The sequence below is a fragment of the Zalophus californianus genome, chromosome 7 (assembly GCF_009762305.2).
Source record: "Zalophus californianus isolate mZalCal1 chromosome 7, mZalCal1.pri.v2, whole genome shotgun sequence".
NCBI classification, from domain to species: domain Eukaryota; kingdom Metazoa; phylum Chordata; class Mammalia; order Carnivora; family Otariidae; genus Zalophus; species Zalophus californianus.
Window position 1 is genome coordinate 9,921,297 of NC_045601.1, and position 20,094 is coordinate 9,941,390.

General features: G+C 46.7%; 1 protein-coding gene across 4 annotated transcripts in view; it reads right to left on the minus strand.

Annotated features, from left to right (window-relative positions):
• Positions 1–3,797: 3,797 nt before the first annotated feature.
• SNX9 (sorting nexin 9) overlaps positions 3,798–20,094 on the minus strand; it is a 108,243-nt gene continuing 91,946 nt past the window's right edge. For all 4 annotated transcript variants that reach the window (XM_027601248.1, XM_027601247.1, XM_027601250.1 and 1 more), the window contains exons 13-18: positions 16,554–16,631; positions 12,253–12,329; positions 11,062–11,151; positions 9,140–9,254; positions 7,267–7,358; positions 3,798–5,498 (exon numbers count right to left, since the gene is read on the minus strand). In XM_027601248.1, the coding sequence (XP_027457049.1) occupies positions 5,451–5,498; positions 7,267–7,358; positions 9,140–9,254; positions 11,062–11,151; positions 12,253–12,329; positions 16,554–16,631 (500 nt within the window). In that variant the 3' untranslated portion in view covers positions 3,798–5,450. The remainder of the gene's footprint in view (positions 5,499–7,266; positions 7,359–9,139; positions 9,255–11,061; positions 11,152–12,252; positions 12,330–16,553; positions 16,632–20,094) is intronic.

A 20,094-nucleotide genomic window follows, 5' to 3' on the forward strand; every position in this document is an offset into this window, starting at 1 on the left:
ATTTCGAGGGCTGTTCTCTACATTGGAGGATGTTCAAAGCATCTCTGACTTCTACCCACCAGATGACAAGACCAGCCTCAGGAAATGTGTTCCGGAGGCACCATCACCTCTGGCTGAGAACCAGCGCAGAACAGCCGAGGGGGCTGTGTTCACGTTCACCACCACATGCTGTGACATCACTTTATACCCAGGGGAGAAGCGCATGACTCCGGCTTGCCGGTAAACCAACATTACTTTCAGGAAGTCAGTGGCTTTTCTCCAGAATCAATAACTCACCACCAACCCCACTTCCCAGGCTTCCCCGACTCTGCTCCAGGCGCTCCCTTCACAGGGCAGCTCCCAGCCATGAGCCGTGGGCCGGGTGGGAAGTCTCCAGCCTTTATCAGAACAGTACTTCACATCTTCAAGCAGCTGGTCTTGCCCAGCCCAAAGTTGCACACCTTACCGGTCTCTCTCTCTCTCTCTCCGCCCACAGATCTCTGAAAATCCTACAGACCGATTGCTTCACTGAACTTTTTGTTTTGGCCTAAGATGTGGACATGTACTTCCACCTGCAGACCTCTGAACTTACTGTTGACCGAAAAGCCCAACAGTCTTCTCCCCAGAGGTTTCATGGCCTTCCAACTGGCTCAGTGTGGTCCTTTGAATTGCCAATGGCATTCAGATATTCTCGTACAGCACGGCGACTACTGTTGACAATATATTTGAAAGTTGCTAACAGAGCAGATCTTAAAAACTTCTCGCCACGCACACACGAAATTATAACTACGTGAGGGGTGGATATGTTCACAAACCTTATTGTGGTCATTTGCAAATAGAGTCATGTAGCAAACCATCACACTGTCCACTTAAATTCCTATAATATGACATGTCAATTATAGCTCAATAAAGCTGGGGGGAAAAATCTTTCTGCTTTGCTTAAACTTCGAGTTGTTCTCCTGTTCTTTTATACTGTTTGCTGGTGGTGTGTGGCAGATTATTCCCCAACCTTCCACGGTCTATGCTAGTGTATATATTGTTGGTGGCTTTATTCATTTTCTTATCCTTTTTGTTTTAAAAATGTTTTCTTACAAAAGTAACGGCTGGGTCTGGGATTTGATTTTGTTCTATTTATGAGCAAATAAACGTTACTGTGTCACGGATGCTGGCAGGAGGCTTAGGTAAGGCAGACCACAGACTTTATTACCCGCGGTGCCACAAACGGCACGAGCTTCATCTTCTCCCTGATCTGCGAGTCCCTGGGGGATGGTGGGGGTCGGAAGACCCCAAAGGATGCATGCCCCTGGAGTGAGTGGGTTGTCTTACAGGAGAGGAGCCTGGAGCTTTCACAGCAAGCAGTAAGCGAGGCTGCTTTTCTTCCGGGAAGAAGACGTTAGGTCATCCATCAAGGATGCTTGCTGGAAACAGCCTTGAGAAATGGCCCAGGTCTAAAAGCAGTCCAGGCTCTTCCTTCCTGACACAGCAGGCCAAGCCAGGCAGAGTACAAGAGACCCGTGGAAAAGTGCCCCCTTGCCAAAGGAACTCAAGTTCTACTTACTTTCTTGGAGAAAAGGATTTTAAATCAAACAGGTTGAAAAAATTAAGACACACAAGTAGGGGCATATTTCTTTATTTGGGGATATCTTACTTTGCTCCGGGCTTGATGCGTGTTTCTTTGTTCTGCTGTGTGTGTGTCATAGGGCACCTGGTCAGTCCCCCTGCTGCGTCTGCTCCCGGAGGGAGCACTGGGGCCCTTTGCCCGCTGCAGGGGAGGCGTGTGTGGACCGTCTCGGCAAGGAAACTGACCCCATTCTTCCACCGTGCCTTTACGTCTCCTCTCCGAATACTGATTTTTACAGGGTCGAGATTTGGAAATATTATAAATTATTCTGTAATTACAGCTCTTCTGTGATAAAGGTTGGTACAAATTAAGAAATCAATATATCCTATAACCATCACATGATGTGTTTGAACCCAACGAGAACAAAATATACACTAGGTCATTAAAATGTTGCCACTTGAAGGAGAATTTTCCAAGTATCAACATGCAATGGGTATTTCTTTTCACTTTCAAATTCCTGTTACTTTTCCTGGCTCGCAGTCAGCTACCATCTGAGTATCTCCTGCCATCTTTTTTCCTTAGGTTCCTTCTTCATTTTCCTGGCCCCTTCCGCAGACCGATTAAATCAGAATACATGGGAGGTATCATCAACTTGACGAGGCCACAGGGTGTGCAGATACTTGGTGCGGGGCCCAGAACGAGAGGCAGCTTCCCAGCAGGTCCAGGCCGCCGTGCAGGCCGCTTTGCTCTCAGGCCGGGGCCATCGGATCCAGTGCAGCCAACGGCACGTGGAACGTCCGAGCAGACAGCGGTGCCGTCTGGAGCCTTCGGCAGGGCTGAGTGATAAAGCGAGCCCTTAGGATTTGGGAGCCAAGCCTTGCTAACCCCACCCAGACGACGACTCCCCTTGTGAGACACAGCTCTCGTTTGCTACTGGGCCTCAGTCGAGACTAAACGCTTACCCACGGGCCCCCACGTTACGGCGAGACCTGAGCTGCCCCTCGTGAACGGGGTGCCATCTGACCCGTCGGCCCACGAAGTCGGGCACGCACGGGAGCACTCCACCATCAAATGGAAGCGGTACGTATGTGATCAGGCCCGAGCAGGCCCCGTAGGGACAAGTGGCCCAAATGCCCGCGGTGCCCGCTCCTGCTACACCGTCTCCTCTCCCAGCCTGACCTACGGCTGCTTGCGGAGCTGTCGAAGACCAGCTGACGGAGGAAGAGAAGACTCAGGCCTGGGTTACAGACGGTTCTGCATGGGATGCAGACGCCACCCGAAAGCAGACAGCTGCAGCACCACAGCCCCTCCCCGGGACACGCCTGAAGGGCACGGTCAAGGACATCCTCCCCGGGGGGCAGAACGTCGAGCAGTGCGTCCGGCTGCTCCCGTTGCTCGGAAGGAGACATGGCCCCCTGGGCGGATACCTATCCATTCTTGGGCTGTGGCATGGTTTGGCTGAGGGACGGTCCGATACCTGAAAGGAACGGGACTGGACAACGGGTGAGAAAGAAATCCGGGGGAGAGGAACGCGGACAGACCTGTCCTCAAAAAAGTGAAGATCTCGGTGTCCCAAAAATGCCCACCAAAGGTGACCTCCGCAGAAGAGGATTTTAATAATCAAGTGGATAGGATGGCCCATTCTGTGGACACCAGTCAGCCTCTTTCCCCAGCCGCCCGTCATGTCCCAGTGGGCTCACGAACAAAGTGCCACGGCAGCAGGGATGGAGCTTATGCGTGGGCTCAGCAGTGTGCACTTCGCTCACCTAGGCTGACCCAGCTCCGGCCACTGCTGAAGGCCCAATAAAAGGATTTTAACTGTCATATTTTCTCCTTATTTTGTTTGATTACCTGTGGGCGTGCGTGTAAGGCAAATATCTGATTTCTTTCCCCTCTTATTCTCTTATCTTGTAACATGAGATTTTTACACCATGGAATTAGGTTACAGGATATGGAGAAGAGCAAACATCACTTAAGGGGCAGGCGTGCGCGCACACATGCACACACGCACGCACACACGCACGGTTGTTTCTACACTTGGCATCGTCATCAGTATCTGTTTCTTACAGCTCCCTGGCGATTGTGACATGCTTCCAGGATTGGTGACTCTGACTTAAGGAACTAAATTATAAATTCATACCAGGAGAATTAGGTTTGGGGGAAAAATTCATTACCCGGACTATCTTCAGGAGCTGGAGGTAAGAAGCAATTATCCAAAAAAAAGAAAGAAAATAAATCACACAAACACCAGAAAGTGTTTTGAAAAAGTGCTTTCAGAATTTACTGTACAGGTTTTTTAACAATTTATTTATATGTTGGCTTCTACATGCTCTTACATTTGTGTAAAACATTTATACATATTCTTTACAATTTGTACATATATTAAATGGCTGTATCATAAACATTGTTCTATGAGATTTTATAAAAGAAAAATCAGGTAGGGAAAATTACTTATAAAACATTAACAAAACCCGTGATATTAAAGAACAAGAAATTCTCATATTCATTTGATTTCCTCTTCTACTTATTTTTTGGTTTCATTTTATTTGTGCTGGCCCAAACTTTCCATTTTCTATACTATAATCACTAGGTCAGGAAAATGAAAGCAGTGGGGATAAAGTCGTAAGGCAACCGCGGAGGATGGACACGCTCATCTGCAGGAGGAAGACAGTGCGTGTCTGTGAGTGTTCAGATTTAAAGCTGACAGTCTGTGAAGATTAGGGTTTTGCTTTATGCCGTTAACTGGAGTCCTAGTGACCACAAAAATCCCGTCTGAAGTTTCAGATGCAGTCAGGAAGAACATCACTCTGTACTTCTTACACATAGGAGCTCCCGGGATTACTGGGCATTATCCAGGTTGTCACCCTTATCAGTCCCTAAACTTTTCCATCTGGTGGGGACGGAGAGGCCTACTCAGCTGTGTTTTCCATCTTTTCAGATAACACCCCCGGCCCGCTCATCTACCATCCGAATCAAGCGGCAAGTCACGGCCCTCGGCCCTCACAAACATGTCTCGTTACCTCTGACTGAACAGCCTAAGACTCCAATTCAGGGTGAAGCTCTGGGGGAGCCCTCCTTCCTGAGCACAGGACTCAGCGCAGCAGCGCCATCCCTGGGAGCAGAGTGGGAACGTTTTAGAAATACCCCCAGCATGTTCAACATACTCCGTCTGGCAAGAACCATGCCTTAACCAGGCTTGGGAAGGAAGCCCTCCTGATGGAAGGGGACACTCAGCAATATTCCTGCGGGAAGCGGGCACAGTGAATGGGATCCTCAGTTTTTGCCAAGCCACGTGCTCTGAGGGCACATGTGAGCCCCCCGCCCCGAGCCGCCGGGAGGGTGCCAGAATTCCCAGGAGCCCCTCTTTGCTTCCTCCCTCCTAGAAACAGAAGCGCTGGAGTCGTAAATATGTCAGTGAAACGCATGTAGATTTTCCTAAATAGACAGGGATCCCACTGGACTGAAAAGAGTTATAAAAATATACAAACATATATATTTTATTCTGGCATATTTCATATTTTTAAGAAAGCAATTAGTAATTATCTGACATTGGGTAAGACCCAGAAGATCATGGACGACGTAAAAATTACAATTTTATGTAAAATATCAGTGGGGGGAACCCCTAATTTTCCATTCAAAATTCTGATAACTTTAAGTACTTTCCAAAAATAGAGACAATTTCCATTGTTTTAAATAATGGAGGTGGAAACGAACCAAAGACGACTATCCCTACGTAACTGATCCATTTAGGTTGGTTAATAAAACAGACGCAGTTTTTTGCAACTCTGTTTCTTTTTGGTTTTCGTTCTTTCGTTCCTTTTTGTTTTTGATAAAGGGGGAAAAAAATAAGATTGCATTGCCCAAAGTCAGAAAGAAGCACTTCGGAGTTCTCTTCGTGTTCCGGTGTGTTCTACATGACCGGGAAACGACCGAGGGCCTGCCTCAGCTTTTCTGCAATCTGGGGAAGAAACAAGACAATCTTCGGCTACCAGGCCCACTAGGACCGACGGCATTCTACTCCTGCCATCTCTTACGAGTTAGACATTGCAAGTATTTCAAAGACTTTAACTGGGCTAAGCTTCTAGTCTCTTCCAGCACCAACCAGCCGGGGAGCCCTCCCCTAACCCCAGATGGTGCTGCCAGAGGTGAGGCCCCCAGCTTGCAGGAAGCCCCCTTTCTTTCTGGCACGGACAGTGCCTCTCTCAGGAGCAGCATTTCCAGACCAGGAGTCAGGTGGGGCGCTTGCCTAGACTCCCCTGTGTTCTTGGACACCCGTGCAATCCCGAGCCCCCGCTGCCAAGCACACCTCCCAGATCCCACCCGCTGCGGGTCCGCCGTGTGTAGACCGTCCGTGCCTCCATGATAAAGCCAGTGCAGGACCGCAGCTGGGGCTCTGTGCCCAGGCCTCCCCTGAGGACACAGATGTCACAGCCATTCTTGGAGCCCAAGTAGCTGGAGTAAGTCCTTAGTATATAATAGGTACTCCATTCATGTTTGCTGCATGAACAAGTATGGGAATTTTAGTATTTAAGGGTTACTTTCTCACAAAACTGTTACTTCTAACAAGGACAGTGACTAAAATGCATGGTTTTCTATTTTGAGTCACAATGTCATTGATAATTAAACCTCACTTGGGCTTGAGATTATCTACCAAATCAACATGATCGGAGTTTCAGAAGTTGCCCTTCAATGCTATTCTCATGTAGAATAAATGCAATCTCGATTCTAATACATGCAAGGCGACCGTACAGCGGCACCGGTTACTACAAAGAGAGCCCAGGGACTGCACGCGGTGAGGGATAAGAATGCTTAAGGGAATTCCTTCTGGAAACTCAGCTCCAAAACCAGCTGCTTCCAACACACAATTCACACTACGCAGCAAGCACACCGATCACAACTCCCTTTCAAGAATTTGCTGTTGGAGACCGACATTTTCTGCACCGTCTCGCCGAAAGAGGACAGACATGTGCACGGATGTGAGTGTGGGGCTGGCCTACCATCATCCTGAGCACACACAAGAGCATACCATGGCAACAGTGGAACACTGAGTAAGAAACATGGCAGCCAGCACATGGTCAATGATACAGTTACGGAACCTGCCTACAGATGTCGAAGTTTCCACTTACACGCTAGATCTTTGTTTTCTGGACACTCTGGTAAACAACCCAATTACTATGCAGAGTACAAAAGTTTACATTTTTGTGACTGTTTCCTAAATGTCACAAACCTAAGTATTTGAGGTTTCTCTCTCTCTCTCTCTCATTTTCTTTCTGAAGTTCCTTTGGTGCACAATGAAATCTCATTCATGAAGCCTGCCCGTGGTGCCAGGCTCCATCCTCAGCTGAGAGCCCGCGGAGCCAGGGGCCTCCTGTCCTTCACTGTCCCGGGCACAGAGAGGCTGTGGGGGTTGGGAGCCTCCCAGTAAGGACTGCTAGGGGCCTCACAACCAGTGTCAGGACCCTTTCTCCCCTTTTTTAACCCAGTATGATTCAAAAAGGAAAAGGCAGATATAATTAAAAGGGATAAATAACCCCTGCTCAATAATTAACCTTTTGGTTTCTTACACAGGATTAAAAAACATAAGCAGATTAACTTCACATGGTCACAGTTATGTTACCAGGAATCCTCCTGTGTGTGTGTGTGTGTGTGTGTGTGTGTGTGTGTGTGTGTGCGCGTGTGTGTGCGCCCGCGCACACGTGCTTGCATGCGAAGGGCAGCCGACTTACTGTTTCGTAGAATTGCACCTGTTGCTCCAGGTACAGGCGGATGACGCTGTTGTAGTCATAGATCCGGTTGCTATGGAAGTGATTCATCTCGGCTACAACCAAAACCAAGATATCAATCAGTCCCCCAAACTTCCACAGACAGTGCCAGCTTGCTCTGCTCAGTTTCATCTGGTTGGCTTCAGGGGAGGGCCAGTTCCTGACAAATCACTTTATAAAGAGGCTAGAAAACTCATCTGAAAATAATCTGAGGGCAAACAATACTTTCCAGCAGAGGGATGACTTTTGTTGACTTGCAGATGAGATACTGTGAACCCAATACAATCACCCACGTGTGGACTTTGTTCTCGCAGAACAGAACAGAGCAGGAGGCCGATGTGGTGGTCACTCTCTGCGGACATCATCTGTGATGCAGGACCCAGCGAGGCACCCGGTGGGCCCTGGCTTGCTCCCCCGGGTTGGGTTTCTCGGGGTGCCCTTGAAAGGCTGTACGGGTGGGTGCAATGCAGGGGGACCCTCTTCTGTATGGAGCTTCGCTGCTGAGCATCAGGGTTCCCAGAACCCAACCTCTTACCAGGTGAGAGGATCTGGACACCTGTTCAACTCTGCTGAATATATCTGTTCACAGAGGACTCCCTGACTGAATTTGTCTCTCGGGACTCGCCCCTAACCCCCCTACCACCAACTCAAGAGGGGCCCCATCACATCGCCACCTGCCTCTTCCCTCATTCTGAGCACCTGGAAAGCCAGCTGCTGGCATACATTCCTACGAAAAGGGCACTGTTCTGAGTTTTCTATTACCTCAAGTTGTATAAAGCTTTTCATTTATCTGTTTGGAGAACTTCAAACACAAGTTCAAAGCCAAATCCCCCATGTCAAACCCTTCAGAAGCCCGATCTTCACTCAGGTTTTCCCATTTCTGCCCCTAGTTGTCTTAGTTCTGGAAACCTTGGCCCCTTTGTCCCACGCATTCCCCAGTCCTGAGGGCCGTTCCTTGGAAAAGTCTGCAAACATGCTTCCTTCTCTTCGCCGAGCACCACATCTTCCTCAGGCCCGGAACTCTCAGACCACAGAGGCAGTGGTCTTCTGCGTGGGCCTTGTGATGTCTGCCCCCCAACCTCTCCCACCCTCTCCCTGAGGGGTGTACCCCCCTGCCCCCCACCATCAAACCTTTTAGTGGCTTTTTAATGCCCACAGCAAGTCTAGGCTCTTCTGCCCAGCTCTCAAGACCCCCCACCATCACCAACACTCATTCCCCAACAGCCTGTAAGCTGATCTTATTCCCGAAGGCCAATGAGAAATCCCGTCCCATTATTTTGTGTGGTCCTGTTCAAACTAGAACATCCTTCCCCTTTCTCCTTTGCCCATGCCTGTTCCGTCTGTCCACTGAAACAGGAAAAATCCGTTCACTGCTCCTGTGTGCTGGAAAGCACTCAAATATATAAAAACTATTTACTATCTTCTTTTTACTAACACTAAAATTTGCCCAAAAAGCCATGTCCAAGCTCCCTTTATATTCTACGGTCCCGGGGGATGGAGGTTACAAACTGCTGGAAGCTGAACTTTGGGATCTAACACAGCATCACGATCGGAGCTAATATTAAGGGTTATAGAAGGCTCTTCACTGCCTCTGAGAAATAATAAAGATGCATGGGTTTAATCAGGCTGTCATTCGTGGCTCGATCAGGGAAACCGGTTCATTTCCATTAACACTGGGATTCTGCAAACAACAGGCTTGGGAGGGGACCTGAAATCAGCTCTCATTTGCTTAGCTGTGGCTCACAGTTGGTTTTCTCTCCAGCCAGGAAAACAGGACCTCCGCTGCGGGGAGAGGGACCATCCTCGCTAGCGGCGCACGAACCTCGCTTGGTCCTACCTTGCAACGCGTAAGACATGGTGCCAACTCGCTTCACCATGTTCTGTTTGTCCTGGGGGGTGATTTTACTAGTTGCGACCAGTTTATCACTTTCTTTCACTTTCTCTATTGCTCCCTGTGAAATACAAACGCAACAGTGTTAATAAAACAACGCTCAGAGGAATTCATTTAACGTGTAACAATGCCAACATCTCCTACAACTGACCGGCTACTGAACAAAAAAATGTTCCCACAAAGAAAGAATGTAGGAAAGCGCCTAAATATAACTTCCTGCAAGTCACTTGGAAGCAAAAGGGTTGCTATTCTTGAAAAACAGAACTAAGCTAAAATGGACACTTTTAGGCTACAACAGCACGAAGAGCAAACGAACGGCACTCTCCGTAATATCTGAGCCCGCGCCAGGGCGAGAGGAGCGCAGGGGACGGACACAGGCGTCGGGGCTTTAGAAGGCTGATGAGGGACAGCCTCCTGCCTGCGCCCGGCTCTCTGTCTCTGTTCGGGGGCATGCTGGCCGCGGTGCTGGAGCGCGCTGCCTGGCAGCTTTACTTTGGTTTCCGGGAGGAACGCTGCGGTACTCAGACAGAAGTAGGGATACAGCTGCCAAACGTTTCCCACTCCAGGATCCTCACAGTGCTCATGAGAGCAGTCTGGAAAGAAAAACTTTACACTCGTGCATAAATCAGGCTCCATGCCCAAAACTCTACTGCTGGCATAGATCCCTACGACAAGCCAACTCTTCTGAGTTGGCTTTTTTAACTGAGATTTTAATTTTTGTTATATTTATGTTACTTTCCCCCAGTTTTGTGGAGATATAATTGACATACAGCACTGCATGAGTTCAAGGTGTACAACATAATCTTCTGAGGTCTGTGTATACTGCAGAACGATGACCACTGTAACTGCCGCTAACATCCATCACCTCACACAGTTACAAGCTGGTGTGCTTTCTTCCTTTGTGATGAGAATTTTTAAGACCTACTCCCCCAGCAATCACTATCTCAGAGAGACCACTGCACTCCCAGGGTCACTGCGGCATTACCCACAACAGCCATGATGTGGAAACGCCTTAAGTGTCCATCGATGTTCTGAGTTTGACATTAAATTATCTGAAGTTGCACAAGGCTTCCCTTCCTGACACCTGGATTATTAAGCTGAATGCTAAAACGGCCACAGGCCAGGGCTTGTTAGGGTCGCAGACCCAGCCTCTGTAGAGATTCTCCTAATAAATCCAAGTGCATCACAGTATCCCAGAATATGACAGTTGATAACATGCCCCATTCTGAAATAATATGTAGAGTTTGAAACAGAGAAAAAAGGAACCAGAATTGAAATGTGAGAACACCCCAAAACATTTCAAAATCTTTTAAAATACCTTTAGGGTATTTAAAAATACCTTTAGGGTGGGAATACCTTTAGGGTGGGAATTCTATAGTTTCCTTGTTAGTACAAAAATATAAAATCGATGTTGACCATTTAAATTTTCCTTAGGAAACCCTTCGTCAGGCCCAGGCGGACAGAATATCTTACTTCATCTCGACGGGGAAGGGTCTTTGAGGACTTGCCCAAGCAGCTTACAGGGGTTCCACTAGTAAGGGCAAGCAGTATTCCTAATCTTGTCTTGAATTTCAAACAGCATGATTCTGTTGTTTGATACCTGACCCAAGTATAGGCATAAAGGAGTATTTTTTTCACATTTTTGTTCCCTCAAAGTAATCTTTTTATAGACTCGAAGAAACCAGAAACTACCCATAGTCTAAACGTGTTATGGGAGCTCACTATTTAAACAGCCCAAGCAGCTCCGGCCGGTTTCAGAAAGCTCCCCGACTCAGGGCCGTACTGAGTGACAGGGCCCGCGCGGTGGCCGTGCGTCGCAGCCCTGGCTCACCCGTGTCATCTTCTCTGCACTTTTGTGATCAAGTTACCTTGTGGGCGCCGATAATATCAGGGAAGCAGCCAAGGAAACCTTTATATTCATGATTACATTCCATGAGGAAATGGAGATCTTTCTTTGGCTACAATGAGACACAGGTTGGTTATTACTGGCAGAGAAATCCAGAAAAGGATCGTACTGGAGGACTGTATGAGCCAAGCCTCAGGTACGAGTTACTGCATATCAAGGGCTAAACATTCAGCCTTGTTTTCCTGCAAGAAAACAACCCCCAAGACTATTACATTCTCAATCATAGATTGGAGAGAAAATGATAAAACATTAGATCATTTTTAGGCTCGTTGGTAAAATTAGTTATTTTGAGGTGGCTCAAAATCTGAAACTGTAGGGGAAAAAACTAGTTAGTACTATTTATATACAAGCAAATAAGATACAATCATTTAATATCTAAGTTTTAGCAGAGAATATAAATTATTATTAAAAATCTGGTAGTCCTCACCCAACGTAAAAAAAAAAAAAAAAAGAATCTGGTAGTCCTCCTAAGTGGCAACTTAAAATTTTTCAGTTTTTCTGAATTATAATTTTTAATAGCTATGTTATGCACAGTTCTAAAAATTAATCTTTTTCTATAAGTAGTGGTAGTCAGTGACCAAAGTGAAGGTGTGTGTGCGTATTTCAAGAAGTCATCTAAGAAACTTTTCTTTAATGTGGGGATTTGAAACAACATTGATGCCTATTCCCCTTAAGGGAATTCATTATCTGTTATCTGTAAAAAGAACTGGAATTGGACCACTGAAGGCCCCAATAAAAGCCACGTGGCTGGAACAGAGACCTGCCCCTTACCAGGGCCCGCGCCGGTGCCTTCTCCGTAGTGGCTACTGAATGCTGAGAGCCTTCCATTTACCAGCCGAGTACAGCAGGCCTCAGGCAGGCCAAGAGTCCAAACGGTGGCGTGAACGGTGCTCTTGCCCTAACATTCCAACCCCCTGATGACGGAGGATGGATCTGAGCCACCGACACTGGAAGGTACTCATTTAGATTTCTCGGTGATAAATGTACCCATCACGTGAGCTTACCCGAAGAAACATTATTACCATACACAATGAACAAAGACAGAAGAGAAGAGGAGATCTATTTGCAAAGTTAATTGTTTTCAAATCGGTTAAAGAAACATGTGGGTCCAACAGCGTACAATCTGCACCAGGACCGGTGGCCATGGGGGTACCTGTTCTGCCACGAGACCGGCAATTTCTTCGTAAGTCTTTCCTGCTTCCGTTATTGCAGCATTGAGATCGGTTTCGCCTGGAAATCAGTACAGCTACATCAGGGCTCGTATTTTCTCGTTTATTTTACTCAAAAATTTTATTACCGCAAACACTACGCTTTTCAAAACTACAGGATAGTGTAATGAGTCCCCATCTACCCATCAACTGGCTTCCCAACGAATAGCTCATGGCCAGTCTTTCTGCAACTGCACCGTCCATCCCCTACCTCCCCCTTTCGCTGGCCACATTACAATGCACCCATAAATTCTACGTCAGCGATAAGCACTCTTTAAAAAGCAAGGACAATACCAACAGCACACTGGAGAAACGAGAATTGCTCCTGAAAGAATTATCTGGTCAGTGGGCAGCTCCCTGGTATCTGGAATCGAGCTGGCTGCTTTCAGGACTCAGAGAAAGCCCACACGGCAGAAAGCTTAAGTGTTTCTTCAATCATTAGGTTCTTTCTCCTCCCTCCCTTTTTTCTTGCAAATCTCTTTTTGGGCCGTTGAAGAAACCAGGTATTTGCCTTGGTACCTGCAGTCTGGGTTTTGCTGACTGCGTCTGTGGTGCTAACACACTCTGTTCCCTGTACCATCTAATCTTTCATTAGGAACGGTTTGCAGAGCGCTCCTATTCTACTCTTCTCACTTCTTGATTTGAAGCACTTCTATAAAAAGGAACTCTCCTGTATCGACTATATCGACTACCTGGTTACCTTGAGGTATTGGAAGAGAAAAAGCACATTAAATGCTTCTTTTTCTTTACCATTTTCAGAATGAGTTGATCCTCTAACCATTCTCCAAAGGTAACAGATTAACTTTTTAAAAAAGTATCATTGCAAGCCTGGATTTACACATACTTGATAAGCTTCATTGCAGAGAAAGTATTATTTTCACTAATGCTCTTTCTCTTTACTGGCCAGTGGAAGGCTTTTCAAATCAGCATCTGGGTTCTGCTAGGAGCTCTGGTTCATCTGGGAGGAACAGTGCTGAGAAATCCCCCTGTGGGGGGCGCCAGAGGTGCTTCTCGTGACCGGATCTCGTGACTAGGCCTTTTCAATGAACAGAGCAAGGAAAAATATATATTTTTTTCTTTAAGAGGAAAACCATAATGAGCTCATATGGATATTTCCAACTCAAACTTAGGACTTCAGGAATTTTCATGATGTATTTTGAAACTTTTGATTTTTGTTTAGCCCTTTCATTTAAAAAACTTACTTCCTAAAAACGGTAATATAATTATGTATTTGCTTTACCCTACAATATGTAAAATAGTTTCAGAAGTTTTAGAATAACAATACCAACATTTTCTTGCTAACTATATGATTACTGAAAACAAAAGATTTTTGAGGTCTTTTTGACTTTAAGGCACCTGCTACTAGGGATGTAGAATCAAAATACAATGTTTTACGGTGATGTGAAATAATTCTTCTCTACGTGGTTATGCCTTCATCCTGATGTATCAAGTGATTTATTTTGCTTTTGCTTTTTAGGGATTTTTTTTTTTACATTTTAAATTTGTTTTCTAATAATAAATGTAGAATAAATATAAATGTAAAACACTCCCATGGTTTCAAAGTAAAAAAAAAACTAGACAAAACAAGAGGTCTAGCTTCTACACCCGTTCCTCTTCTCCGCTGCAGATAACCACCTAAATATTTTTATCAATTATTTTTCCATGATAATCCATAAGAAGTGCTTCATGGGTTTGCACAAAGGCCGTGCGAACAGTCTCTGTGTTGTTCCAGTATCAGTTTCTGTACTCAGAGAGGGAGCATGGAAGGTTATATTTAACATAATCCGAGATATTCTTAGGAATCGGAATCCTCTGAATTACTGCAAGATCAAAGAGTGCAGCACTGCCCCATCACCAGCACATCTGAGCAAAGGAAGACGTGATAAGGCACAGTACTCAACTCCGCTGACCTTCATTTGCCTTGAAACGTGAAAAGCTAGTCTGTGGGCACTTAAGAAGTTCTTTGAAAACAAGATCTCTAGGAAGTTGAATGATATTCCCTGCCAAGCACATTACACTGAGTACTTTCAATACTTGACAGAGTGCCGTCTGCAATATGAATACTTGATAATGCACAGACTGATAGCTCTGAGCAGGGAAAAGAGTAAGGAAGCCGTGCCAAGTGAGGCATGGCTGGGAGGAATCGCGCGGGTGGGCGCTGCGGAGAAGGCACAGCGTCTTCAGGGCCCCCTCCTACTCCACCCCCCCTCCAGGATGTCCTCATCCTGCCGGGGCCTCCCCCCCAGCCCCCCCCAACAGCCCTCTCTATCCTGCCTTTTTGCCAGGTTGCTCCGGGCTGAAGTTACGCAGATAGAAAACTCCAGAGAGAAGCTGATCATTTGGAAGGTACGCAGATTCTACTGATAGTTACAGAACGAGAAATATATGGAAAGATTTATGCACAGTATAAAGCTACAAAGGACTCTTTAGGACCCATTTCCCAGATTACCAACTGTCTTCTCCTCCCCCCTTTTCAAGACTTTTGGTTCAATTATCTGCGCCCTCTATTAATATTACATTTAGTGAAGGGTGAGTGATTTGTCTCTCCTGGCATCGACCAGGAGAACAAGGGAATTGCTGTTTACAAATTCTGTGATCTTAGCTCTGAATGGTTTTTAGGTTTTCTGACTTCAAGGAATGGAAGTCAAGTCTGGGTCCATGCTACTGGAAGGATCATTGTTAGGCTTACAATCTCATCTTGGAGCGGTTCCATTTCCAGTTAGGATGGGGACAACTGCCAAGACCCTTGCTCTCAACGTAATAATATCAAATAAACTAAACCACCATATTTCTCCGTAAAGTCACGGAAGCACTGTGGGAATGAAGAAACCCAAATAAACTCAATTCAGAAAGGGCTGAGCCTCAGACCCTAGGCAAGCTGTGGAGGCTGGGGGGGGAGTGGAGGAAAAGGGCGCCTTCCACAGCAGAGGGACTTGGCTGGGACGGGAGGCTCTGCTCTGCTTTCACCAGATGCATGGGGGCTGGTGTGAGGGACCGGAACCTGGGGGAGCCCCAAATGCAGAGCCAGTCCTCCCACAGGGGTTTTGTGCGCTAACGGGTGATGGCGGGAAGTGGGGGCAGGGCCGGAGGACAGAGAGCTCTCGGGGGGAGGCTTAAGGAAGGCGAGATTCAGGTGAGCTCTGACATGGGGCACTGATCGGGGTCCAGCATCTTCAGGACACAAGCTCTCCACCCGTCAAGATACTAGAGAAGCACAAAGATGAGAGTGCTCTTGGAGTCCTGCCGGAACCTAAGCAATGGGGTGGCCCTACACTTGGCTCCTCTGTCGACCCCCTGTGGCACCCTGGTCAGGACACTGATCATTCCAGGCCTTACGTTCCTCATCTCGAACATGAAGGGGCCAGATGAACTAATCCTCAGGGCTCCCATCCATTCTAAAGTTGGGATTATAAGACGCAATTCAGCCAGCACAAAAAGAAATATTAATATGTGGGAGCCCCAAATATTCCATTCTGGTGAGAGATTCATTTCTTGTTCCTAAAAATGCTCAGACACTGACCTCCACAGACTATCTTCCCTGAGTACCAGAATAAACACCATGGCCAAAGTACCAATTCTGCCATTTCTTTAAGTGATTGGACACGGGCAAATTTAGTAAGTGCCACTCACCTGACAAATACTTTTACTTGCTACCTGCTCCACAGAGCAAAGTCAGCAAAAGTTAACCAAAATAGAAAGGAATACAGCTAGCTTGTTCTCACAAGTGCTGTCAATGTAAAAGTACAATGAATTCGAGATACCCCAGGTAAGACACACAGTCTAGTAGGTAAGACAGACTATAACACAGCTGAAAATAATTCCAGGTCATGCAGAGACTAAGGCAACGTGAATTTGTTACTTAGTCAAAATGTTCCCTCCAAACGGCCTTGACAAATTCCGGCCTTTGTAACAGGAAGACCTGACTTCTGGGGTTGGCAGAGAGATGAAAGCAAGGGCAGAGGGTGACTTATCATAGCTGCCTGTTCCAGAGCAACACAAGAGCTGTATCTGAGCGCAAAGACAGGCTAAGAAGCTAGCAAGAAAACAGAGTATAACCACTCTCCACTTTTCGCAAAAGTAATCGAGGTGAGGGTACAGAAGTGCGGAGTGGGGCAGCCTAGCCGGCTGAAGTGTTGGTGACAAGGGTCCCTAGATGCAGAGTTTCTGGGTGCTTGCAAGAGCCTGAGGGGGTGGCTGGTCCGCACAAGACGCTAAGGGCCCGAAGGATAAATAAATACAGCCGTACCTTGATAACCACTGGAACTAAACACTGTTGCTAAACTCTGCAAGGCCTTTCCTATCTTCTGATACTCCTTGGGTAACGCTGAAAGAGAAAGAGGAAGACATTGTTAACTAGTCCTCTGAGCAAACGGGAATGGGATTTGACTATTTCCCGAAAGTGATTACTTTCATCATAAAAGAAATCAGAAGTGACTCAAAAGAGTCTATATTCTTTAATAAAATCACTGGCTTTTTAAAATTAATGATTTTTTTCAAAGAAATTTTTTATTAACTGATTGTTCAGTTTGTGGCGGATGCCCTCATTCCGAACTACCACCCTGGCCCCACATCCTCACTCGCGGCATTAAGTTGAAGCGCCTGGGAGCTCATCTGGAAGAGGGTTTCTAGTTGACCGAGTACTTGCACCGAGTCCTATGTGATCACCAGGACAACCCCTCTACTGGGTGCAGACACACCATCTCCATTCCACGGGTTAGGAAAATAAGGCTCAGCTAAGTAAACTGACTTGCCCAGGGTCACATGGCTAATAAATGGTGGATGTGGTACTTGTGATTCCAAACACCTTGCTTTCCCCACTGTTAGGTATGCATCAATGATTATTTGCAAAACTGAAGGCAACAAGGTGTGGAGAAAAATACGGCAGAAGGACTCACAGGACCAGGGAGGAGGGATCTGAGCTTTCTCAACTGTATGACATGATTAACGAAACGATCTCTGTGGGCCCTTCTAGCTTTCAAAGAACATACAGATTTCAATGCTTTACTATTATTATGGCCTCATAAGAGCTTACAGTTAAAATTAACTATTTTACAATGAAATCACTATTTAAGAGAAGCGTCACTCCCCTTTTTGTTCATGAGTTGACTCCCTGTGACCAAAGGCTGGTGGTGCATTTTGTTTTCTAATGCTGCATTTGTATACTTTACCATTTCAGGCCTAATTAGTGCTGTATTTAGGATATGGCATCGTATTTCTGTGCCATGAGAATGGAGCAACTGTTCTCGAGCGCGAACGGATGGCCCGCCGCTGCGAGTGGTTTTGTTGATGTCGGGTATTAGGTGAATGGTAGAGGGTCATTCAGTGAGAAGCAGGACCTATTTTTTCCGCAAAGGGCCAGAGAGTAAATATTTCAGGCTTTGTGGGGCCACAGGTTTCTTGAAAGTTGAAAGTACTTGACTCTGCCACTGTAACAGCAAAGTAGCCACAGATAATATGTACAGAAATGGGCCTGGCCATGTTCCACTTTATAAAAACAGACAGCAGGCCAGATTTGGCCTCCAGGCCACAGTCTGCCAACTCCTGATAAGGCTTAGATTTCAGGTCTGGATTTAATGGATCTTAATATTGCTATTAACTGTGCTCTGCTATCTTTTTTTTTTTCAAGATTTTATTTATTTTTTAAAGATTTTATTTATTTATTTCAGAGAGAGAGAGAATGGGAGACAGAGAGCACGAGAGGGAAGAGGGTCAGAGGGAGAAGCAGACTCCCCGCTGAGCAGGGAGCCCGATGTGGGACTCGATCCCGGGACTCCAGGATCACGACCCGAGCCGAAGGCAGTCGCTTAACCAACTGAGCCACCCAGGCGCCCTATTTATTTATTTGACAGAGAGAGACACAGTGAGAGAGGGAACACAAGCAGGGGGAGTGGGAGAGGGAGAAGCAGGCTTCCCGCGGAGCAGGGAGCCCGATGTGGGGCTCAATCCCAGGACCCTGGGATCATCACCTGAGCCGAAGGCAGATGCTTAATGACCAAGCCACGCAGGCGCCTCTGTGATCTGCTATCTTAATTCAGCCAAAAGTCACTCCACATTCAGTTTCTTTCTTTTTTTTTTTCCTTAAAGATTTTATTTACTTGAGAGAGAGAAAACACCAGCAGGGGGAGCAGTAGAGGGAGAGGGAGAAGCCGACTCCCAGCCGAGCAGGGAGCCCAATGCGAGGCTCGATCCCAGGACCTTGGGATCATGACCTGAGCCGAAGACAGATGCCCAACTGACCGAGCCACCCAGGCGCCCCCACATTCAGTTTCTTACTCGTTAAAATTATTTTTTTACTTCAAATTTTATTCTTTTTCCCTTCTTTAGAAGAAAAATATCATTTGTTAATAAATCTTTACAAAACAGGTAACTAAATTCCTTCCTATGCTGAATATCACGGTTTAAAAGTGGGTATGTATTAGTTTTATTATTCAAAGTAGAAACCATTTTTAAGAGAAAAACAAAACAAAACCGAGTACAACCAGTATTCTTGTAGGGTGTACAAGTCGAAGGCCAGAAAATTCTTAGATACCAGCCTTATGGCTAGCCTACTAGCCTTCACACGAGGTTAGGTTACTGAGTCAGGGACTCGCAGCTCCACTTTCTGAGTAACTAGAGCTCAGTTTTCTCTCTGGGACTCAGGCGGCTGAGCTGGTGATAAGGACAGGATGGGTGGACAGAAGAGGGAAGTCCTGAGCATCTCTGGCCCTCGAAGACTATGTGAATGGGATGCAGTGGTGACCTGTCCTCCGAGGTGGGAGGGCAGCTGGCTGGTGTGACCCCCACGGCTGACAGTGACAGTTTCCAGCCTGGACTATGTGATGTGAGGGGCCAGGGAATACAGGACAACATAGGTCAGCAGAATGACAGTCTAGACACAAACGGAAGGGGGGGTGGGGGTGGGGGTAAGAAGTCCTCGAGGACATGGAAAGGGCAGGTGGAAGCCATGGCTGGCGGGGGCCCCTGGGCTCACGCTGCCCCTAGTCTGACCCAGCTCATGCTTTCCACAGCCAACTATCCTGGCCTTTCCTAAAAGTTAGGGCTGTAGTGGGCGCCTGGGTGGCTCCGTTGGTTGAGCGCCTGCCTTCGGCTCAGGTCATGATCCCGGGGTTCCAGGATTGAGCCCTGCATCGGGCTCCCTGCTCAGCAGGGAGCCTGCATCTCCCTCTGCCTGCCTCTCTCCCTGCTTGTGATCTCTGTCAAATAAATAAAATCTTTAAAAAAAAAAAATTAGGGCTGTAGCAAATATAGATGGTCCCTGACTTAACAATTTGACTTCATGATGGTGCCAGAGCAATATGCATTCACTAGGAACTGTACTTGGAATTCTGAATTTGGTTCTTGTCCCGAGCTTGTGATCTGCGGGAGGACCCCATCCGTGATGCTAGGCAGAGGCAGCCCCACCAGCCGGTGACCACGGGGATCAGCGACCAGCACACTGACGACCACTCTGCACCTGGACAGCCATTCTGTTCTTCACTTCCAGTACGGCACGAGATGTTCAACACTTTACTATAAAACAGGCTTTGTGTGAAACAATTTTGCCCAAGGGCAGGCTGGCCAGGCTAAGCTGTGATGCTTGGGAGGTTAGGTGTATTGAATGCATTTTCGACTTAGGCTATTTTCCACTTAGGACGGGCTTATCGGGATGCAACCCCATCGTTAAGTTGAGGAAGATTCTGGATACAACATCTTACTTACCAAACGGATAAAGCCTAAAAAGTACAATCATGAGATTAAAAATAACAAATACTCTCTAAACATACAGAAAAGATTAACTGTCCATAGGT